This window comes from Vidua macroura, chromosome 8 (assembly GCF_024509145.1).
Source record: "Vidua macroura isolate BioBank_ID:100142 chromosome 8, ASM2450914v1, whole genome shotgun sequence".
Lineage (NCBI taxonomy): Eukaryota > Metazoa > Chordata > Aves > Passeriformes > Viduidae > Vidua > Vidua macroura.
Window position 1 is genome coordinate 14,395,818 of NC_071578.1, and position 8,685 is coordinate 14,404,502.

The window sequence follows — 8,685 nt, forward strand, 5'->3', positions numbered from 1 at the left end:
AGCCATCAGAAAACTGGCAAATGCATCTGCTTTTTCCATTCAGGACTGCTGCTGACTAGATCTCTGTAAAATTTCCTCTGTTCCACAGACCTGCCCAGTGGGATCTGTCTGGCATTAATTGGCCTTCAAAATTACTTATGGAAAAAATCTTAAGCTAATTTTCGTAAGTCATTGAGTAAGGAAAAAAAAAAAAAAAAAAAAAAAAAAAAAAAAAAAGCTTGTTTCTTTAAAAAAGAAACAAACTAAGCAAGAGAGAAAAATCAATAAATTCTTGCATGTGGACATCGTATTCTGCTGCTTAATAGAATTGCCTTAGGACGGAGATACGGCTCTAAATTTTCTACTCAGTTTCTTTGTGTGAATTATGGGCCGCGAAAAGTGAAAGCCTTTTGTGTACTGAGGTCCGATGGGGAGAAGGGCAGACGGCGAAGAGGGGAACAGCGGAGAGGCGGGGGCCAAGCAGCGGCTGGAAAGAGCTCAGATGGCCGAGCGGTTCGCAGGGGGAGCAGCCCCGACCGGGCACCAGCACGGAGGGACAGCGGGGAGCCCAAAGGGCTGCGGCGGGCACAGAAACGCGCACAACGGCGAGGTCCGTGAGGAAAGGCAGGGCTCCCGAGAGCCGCGGGAGAAGCGCGGGACGGGGCATCCCGGGGTTCCGATGCCTGGCCCCCGCCCGGAGCCGCGGCAAAGTCTCCTCTGCGGCCGGCGCTGCCTGCCCGGGGCTCGGGGGCAAAGGGAGACGGAGGACGCAGCGGGGCGGGGGAATACGAAAAGTCCCGCTCCCCAGTGCTGGTCTTTTGTTCCCGGGGGCCGACAGCAGCCGAATGCACCGGCAACGGGGGGAGCGAGCTCCGCCGAGCTCCTCGGCTCTCCTCCCTCGGGAAAGAAAGGGTAACGGGAATTGTCCCCCGGCCGGTACCCGGCGGCAACGTGCCCGGGCGCGACACGGCCCCGCCGGGCGCGGGGAGAGAGCGGGGCAGGCGGAGCGGGACCGCCCGGCTCCCGCAGCCCCCGCTGCAGCGCCCGCCCCCCGCCCCGGCCCCGGAGCTCACCGTCCTCGTAGTTCTTGAGGTAGTAGTCGGGGCCGGGCCCGCCGCGGCTCTTAGCCGGGTTCTTCACGTTGTGGAACTGCAAAAAGTCCGTCCTCTTGCCCGCGAAGCGCAGGAAGGCGGGGGCCAGGCCCCGCGCCAGGGTCACCAGCCGCCGGGAGCTGGGGAGAGGAGAGAGAGGGCTGAGGAAGCCGCGGGCCGGGCCCTCGCTTCCCCAGTACCGCCAGCGACCGGGGACCACGGGGCTCGAGGACCCGCCGTTGCCCCGCCCGGGGCAGCGCGACGCGGTACCACCGGCTGCGGGGCTCTGCGCGGGCCGAGCGGCGCGGCCCTGGAGCGGGGAGCCGCCCCGCCCGCCGGTGGCGGCCCGGAGGCCGGCGGGCCCGGCTCCCCCCCGTCCTGCCGGCGCCCTCCGGACAAGTGCAGCGGCGTCCAGGAGGCAGAGGCGCTCAGCGCCACGCGGGACCGTGCCGCGGGCCGAGCCGCCGGGGAGGGAGAGGAGCGGGGAGGGGAGAAAAGCGGGAGCCGTCCCGGCTCCGCTTCTCTCGCGCCTTCCCGCATCCTCGCCCTGCTCCTTCCCCGGCTGCCGAAGGGACCCTCGGAGCGGGCGTGCGGAGGAGACCCGCTCTCCCTCCCCGACTTACCCAGCGGGGAGAAGGCTTTCTGGCCGTCCCAGCGCCTCCAGGCCGCGGCCGCTCCGCACCGCCGGTGGGACCCAGCGCAGCTGCAGCCCGGCTCTGCCCCCTGCGCAGGGCTGGAAGTCCAGGGAGCGGAGGGCTCAGAAGACCTGGCCGACACCCGCTCTCTGCCCGTCGGGACCCGGGGAAGGCTCGGCTCGGCTCGGCAGGCGGCCCCGTTCCTGCTGCTGTTTTTTGTTCCATTTTGATTTTTTTTTTTTTCCCCTGTGCTGCCTCGGCCCCGTGCAGAGGAGCGGTTGCTGGAGCGAGGGGAGCACGACATTTTTGCAGTCATAACTGATAAGTCTCCGAAATGCTTTCTCCATTGCAAACATGTGCATCTTAATGGAAACCATGGCCTCGCTCCCTCCGTCACAACAAGCGCCGCCAGCAGCGCGGAGCCCGGCAGGGCTGGGCGGCGGGGCCGCCGGGGCGCCCCGCGGGCGGCGTGGGGAGGGCGCCGGGGGGCTCCTGCCTTACCTTAAGAAATCGAGCCAGCCATCATGAATGATGGAGGGGTCCAGCTGCAGGGAGAGGAAATTCTCACTGATTATCCTGACAGGGCTCTTGGTGTTGACATCAAGGAGAATGAGAGTTCTTCCCTTCACACCTGGAGGTTTCTCCACCGGCAGTGCTCTCCTGTCCCCAGCCTGGGAAGGCAGCGAGAAGGTGGCCATGAGGGCCAGCCCAGGTGCCATCAGGGCTAAGAGCCCTGGGGGGCAGGAGCTGGGACAGGGCATGCCGGAGAGCAGGAAACCCCTAATTAACTCGCTGTCTGCAGGGGCTCGCTGGTGGCTAATTGTCCTTATCTAAAGTGTGGGGCGCTCTGCCTTTTTTTGCAATGTTTTGGTGTTGGTGGAGGGGAACTCACGCCCCTGACCAGCCTTTCTCGCAGCCGGTGCCAAGACTCCTTGTAGCCAGCACCGCCCCTTTAAGAGATGCAGGCTCCAGACATTTTTAACTTTTTGAAGGTAAGGGGAGGCTCCTGGTTTAACCCCCTCGGTTCGGGGCCCGCCGCCCTGCCGCAGCCCCGCCAGCACCGAGCTTTCGCTTTGCGCCGGCTCCAGCGGACGTTTTCAGCTCCCGCAAAACCGGGACGGAGTCGGGACACGGAGACACCGGAGAACTCGGGACGGGGACCGGCGCGCGGAGGCCGGCCAGCACGGTTCGAGATAATCGCCGGCTATAGAACGACAGAGAAGGTAAGGCAGCGAGGACGGCCCTGGTTGGGGAGGGGGGAGTTTGGGGGGTGGTAATCACCCCGGAAAAAAACCCAAACACTACCTCTGAGGGAAGAGTTACCTCCAAACTGCGCCGGGACCCGCGACGCTGGGCGAGGCCCTCGGGGCTGAGCGCTGGAGGCTCCGCGGGACCCGACGGGCGCAGCGGGGCTGGGGGCCGCCAGCACCCCGGAGCCCCGGCGCGGCGCGCTCGGTGCGCCCTGCCCGAAGCTGGGGCTCGGCCGGTCCTCTCACGACGGCCATCGGGCACCGCGGGGAACCGGGGAACGGGGAATCGAGCCGTCGGTCTCCTTTTCCCGCCTGCCTCCGGGCCCATCGGTGTCCCACCGGCGGCAGGGAAAGAAGAGGGACAGCAGCAGCAGTGCCTGGTGTGGAAACGTCCGCATCGGGGACAGCACAGTTTGATGGCACCGACGGGGACTCCCGTGCCGGGGCCAGCCCTCCGTCGCGACCGCCAGGAGGGACCGGGGCAGGACTGCAGGGCTCGGCGCACTGCAGAAGTGCAGGCGGCTGCGGTTGCCAGCTCTGGGCAAGGTCGTGGCACCGGGCCGGGGATCGGTGGCGGCTGCCGACAATCCCGGGTGCTTCAAGGATTGCCCATCCGAATCGGACATCCTCTCCGTCAGCAGCCGCTTCCCGGGCAAGCCCCGAGCTCCCACAAGCAATCTGCTACCTCCGGGACACGCACCGCGCCCTACCTGGGCTCTCGGCCGCCGTGGCCCGCCCCAGTTCCCGCGTCGCCCAGGCCATGCGGGACGCAGGGCCCCGGTGCCGCTGCCGGCCCGGCGACGGAGGGCGGACGGCGGGAGGGCTGAGCCGAGCCAGGTGCGGTCCGCCGGGGCCCCGCAGCCCCGGGGATGCGGCGGGCGCAGCACCATCTGCTGGTGAGGGGCCCGGCGCGGCGGGGGAGCCGGCACCCACCTGCGGACACCCTCCGCGCCGCCGTCGGGAGGTGCCGGGCTGCGGGCAGCAGCGCGGCTTTGGGATCGAGGCATAAATCTCGCCGCAAGAGTGGCCGAGCGCCGGGGACCCGCCAGCCGCCCTCGGGGATGCCGGCGGGTCGGGTACGAGCGCCCCGGGCAGCCGGATCAGGGGCACTCCGAGCGCACGGGCAGCCCGCTGTCCCGGCAGGGCTGCCCGCCCTTGGGAACCCTCTCCAGCGTCTCCCGGCGTCCGTGCGGAGCTACTTGTGCGCCCCGACCGCCCCAGTCAGGGCCCGAGAGGCGGCGGGAGCGGTCCCGGTGACCCGGCGGCAAGTCCCGGAGCTCGGTGCGTTCGGCGGAGCCCCGCACAGAGGGGAAGCACTCGGCCTGGGCCCCGGGCCCCGGTGAAGCCCGCGGACAGCGCTGTCTCCGGCGGAAATCTCCACTCCCCCTGCCTCTCTGCCCTTGAAACGCTTCAAGACAAGAGGGGCAGCCACCCCTGCCAGTCCCAGCTCACTCGGGCAGGCGCTGTAGCGGTACGGAGCCGCTGTGATAACGCGTGGGGAAGGATGAAACATACCTCTGGCTCTGTTCGGGGTGAGCAGGGAATACACGAACTAGGATTTGCCGTGAAACCATCCCGCCAAAGCAGAGACGGGAGCAGGGCTCAAGCCGCGCCTGGGAAGGGGCTGCCGAGCGCAGCGCAGGCTGACCCAGAGCAGCAAAAGGGTGCCCGGGGCAGCAGGCTCTGAGCGCTGGAATAAGTAAATGGATCCGGGGAAAAGAGCTGTGCAATTTCAGCTGTGCAGAGCCCTGGCATCCCGAGACAGGAAGAAGGCAATTTAAGCCTGGAAATTTGTGTTCGGCTGCAAAGACTTCTGCTGAGGTTTGCAGTAGCCCTTAAAACTGACCCAAGACCTAAAGCCTCCGCTTCAGAAGCTGCACAGTTTTCTGGGTCATCTCCAAATGAGGAACACGAGCTTCAAAATCATCTCGTTATTTTTAAATATTTTTTTTTCTATGCTTTCAGAAGATGAGAGCAAGGCTTTGGGGATATTTGTTGTGATTGCAGGCCGAAATATTGTAACGTGCCTCCCTGCAAGGATGGTTCTATTTTCAAACGAAATTCCAGTGTTTTCTGTAGTAAATGGGGAAAAAAAAAACCACAAACAAAAACTAAACAAATTATCCACTTTAACCTCCTTTTTGTATATTTTTTCCTTACAAACACATTACTTCGAAAGAGAAATGTGTTTATTCTGAAAAGTTCCCCACAATTAGTCTCTGCTTTGAACGCAAACTCCGGATGCAATGAAGTCACTTATCTGCGGAGATATCACCAACAACATGAAACAGCAGGGAAATAGGCAAAAATCCTCCCAGATGCCAGAGTCACCTTCCAGATTCTGGGAAGACGACGTTACAGGAAATATCCATTTACCTGTCTGAGCTTTCCAAACCAACACCGGGAGCTTGCCCCAGTCCTGTGCCCTCGGAAATGCAATTGCACCCCACTTTGCATCTCACCCCAGCAGCTGCGAGTTAAATCTAAAAATACAGCGGTTTGGGCTTTTTTGTTTGTTGGCCTGTTTTTCAATAAATTGTGGGCTTAGTATAGAAAACATTTAAACGCTAAAAATCACTCGGTTATCTGCGAGCCCCGGGGCAGCAGCGGAGGTGCGGTGAGCCCCGAGAGCCGCGAGTCCCGGGAGCCGCCGCTGCCGCCCGGCGCAGCTCCGGGACGGCCCAGGAATCCGCAAAGAGGGGCCACGGCCACCTCCTCCCCAGCCAGGCACACCAGATAGGAGGGATCTCAATTTACACCAGCTGCGACCCTGGCTCGCCGTCCGCAGGGGCGGCGAAGCGATGATCCTTTCTTATATTACGATAATTACTTTAGAAAGCCTGACTCACATAAAAAGTATCTATAAAGATTTACCCGCGGTTTTGTCAATTTCGAAATAGGTTTCTCCGTTTTCCATCTACTCTAAACTTGCTGGTTTTAATCTCCAAAACAGTCATTGGAAAAGAAAACTGGGGGAGGAGAAGCATTTCTATAAAGAGCTTAACCAAAGCACATTAAATATTTTCCCAACATCACCAAATAAACAACAATTCTCCAGCTCCCTATAAACTATTTAAAGCATGTCATATCATCTCTTCTGCTCTTGCCAATGTACTTTTCTTTTCATTTACAAGCTGATCAGAGCAGGGGCCTGTCTTTTTGTATATATTTGCAAAATATTTGGCACCCTTTCAGTCAGTTGCAGTTCACAAACACTTAAAACTGCATTTAACTTCATTATTATAGGTAGTCATTTCGATTTTTCCTCTATTTTGTAGAGCTACTGCCTGTGAAAATGCTTCTTGTAAATGGTCTGAGCAGTTGCTGAAGATTTTCAGCAGAAGAAACCTCTTCAGAAGGAAAAAAAAAAAAAAAAAAAAAAAAGAGAGAGGGAAGAAAAAGCACAACGGAAATCTAAACTCAGATCTCAGGCTATACAAATTGGCCCAAAAGAAAATGGGGGAAATCTCCTTAGGAGGAACATTTTTAGCTCACTAAAGAATAAACTTTGCTCATAAATGATGAAAGTTATTATCATCAGAGGATGTCCTGTACCAAACAAACCTCCATTAGGCTGGGAAGGATAAAACAGGCTAGACAGCCCTTTAAAAAAAAAAATCATCATGTCTTTGATTCTCAAGATATCAACCATGTCTGTTTCTGTACTGCTGTCAAGTAAATCTGAGTTATGGATGCTCTAAAAGAAGCCAGCAAGGAGAAAATTCAGCAAGTGAAAATTAAGAGTGTTATGCATACTTCACAAAAATACACTTTATTTTCAAGCTCTTAAGCTTCTGCCCTGTAGCATGGTATGACAATTTCTTAGAAGAGCAAGACCAATGAATGTGGCAAAGCTGTAATCATCAGAGCATGCAATTGCATGATAGATTCTTTTTACTGAGCTTTTTGCTCTTTCTGCAATGCAGCGTCCATCATTTTCACCACAAGAGCCTTAACGTCTGGAATGCAACCTCCTAAAACTGCCAGTGCCTCAAGGTGGGTGTCACAGCCTGAACTCCACTGCTGAAACCATTTTCTAGCATGTTTATGTATCATGCCTAACCTGATCAAACAGACAGATGACAGTTGCTTGATTTAATACAGTATCCACATATTGCTCTTTAATGTAGGTGATCTGGGAAGTTCTGTAAAAAGCAAATACCTCTGTCTGAGCTAGAAGGACTGGCTGGTTAGGGAGCTCAGCCACAGCGGGAGGAAAGCAAGCCTACTGAGAGAGCTTCCTCCCTCCAGACATGCCAAAGGCAAGGCATCCATCAAAACCAACGGCCTGGGCAGGAAAAGCACAGTTGGCAATGTTGTCTTTGCATTTTTGCCAGCGTGAAAGGAACACAAACTGGTATTTCCAAATCTAGCCATAGGAAACTAGAGCATGTTTCTTTGAGAGTCATTCTGTACTCACTAGCTGCATAATGAAGAAACCTGGAAAAAAAAAAAAAAGGTGGGGGGGACAGGGGCAAAAAAAAACCCACTGGTGCCATAAAGGTTGTGAGTGTGGGCTCTCCCTCGGTGGCACACCACAGAATGAAACTGGGAGGATGAAACAGAGTTTTAGGCAGCTACCAATCAATGTTTTTTTTCAGGGTATTTTCAGTTTTTGTAATTTAATTTCCAGTTCTGTGAGAAATTAGAGACCGTGTACTTTGTTGGAAAAAACAGCATTTATTGTTTCCCTTATCTGCCCTATTGTTTTACTTTATCTGACTTCTGATGCATGATCTCAAAAATTCTCTTACAATCTGGTCCTGCAGATTTGTCCATGGAGAGAATTTGTGAAATCCCAAAGTGCTAAAGTCCCAGCAGGACTTCTGAAGTCCTTGAAAGACTGAGATGCATGGTTTCCATAAAGCTGTAGGAATTGCACTGGGGGTTCAAATCAGGTGCCATCTCAGCACACAGAAATCCCCTTTGCCCAGCACCTCTTCAGCAAACAGAAAAAAATCCACATAATGACTGAGAACATTTCAGTGTACAACAATGCCCTTGGACAGAGAATGCTCTTTGGCTCCATTAACTTCTCTGTACTCATCAATGGCCAGGTCTGATTTCACTTTTGTCTTTCACATCTTGAGAAGCAGGAAATACAGCAGCAATTTGTCACAGTCAAAGAGATACAGAGTAAGAACACAACTGGAGACTGGAGCTCTGCAGTGCCCTGAAGGCCACAATAGCCTTGGAAACCTTTTTCTTCAGATTGAGCCCAGCCCGGAGCAGCAGAGAAATGTGCAGAATTATTCCTGTTTCACATCATCACATGAAAAAGAAAGAGAAGGGAACATGCCAATTTTACAAGCCTGAGAATGAATGCAAGTGAGTATTTGTCCCACCATCTGGGGGAGATGATAGAGGTGAAGGAAGAGGGAATATGAGGGGGATGGTAAAAGTTGACAGAGACCTATTTTTCTGGAGGGATGCTTTACATTCCAGCAGCAAAAATGAAGGAAGTGGACATGAGAATTAGATCAGAGAGGGGAAGTAAGAAGATGGATGAAGTGCAAGACTGGAGGAGCAAACGAGTCAATTATGAAAAAGAGGAAGGAACTGTGTGCAGAAATCAACGAGGAGATGGAGCTCAGGGGAAGAAACAGCAGCCAAAATGCTCTCAAATCAGAGGAGCTGCTGGGGTGAGAGAGACAGAAAAGAATTGGAATATTTCAGGTAATGATAAAATTGTAAACCCCTGTCTGCTGTATTTATTTGCATAGGGCAAAT

The 8,685-nt window shown here is 55.7% G+C and overlaps 1 protein-coding gene across 2 annotated transcripts in view; it reads right to left on the bottom strand.

The window, feature by feature from the left end:
• HPSE2 (heparanase 2 (inactive)) overlaps positions 1-2,486 on the bottom strand; it is a 107,327-nt gene extending 104,841 nt beyond the window's left edge. For both annotated transcript variants that reach the window (XM_053983705.1, XM_053983704.1), the window contains exons 1-2: positions 2,207-2,486; positions 1,053-1,210 (exon numbers count right to left, since the gene is read on the bottom strand). In XM_053983705.1, the coding sequence (XP_053839680.1) occupies positions 1,053-1,210; positions 2,207-2,466 (418 nt within the window). In that variant the 5' untranslated portion in view covers positions 2,467-2,486. The remainder of the gene's footprint in view (positions 1-1,052; positions 1,211-2,206) is intronic.
• Positions 2,487-8,685: the final 6,199 nt, after the last annotated feature.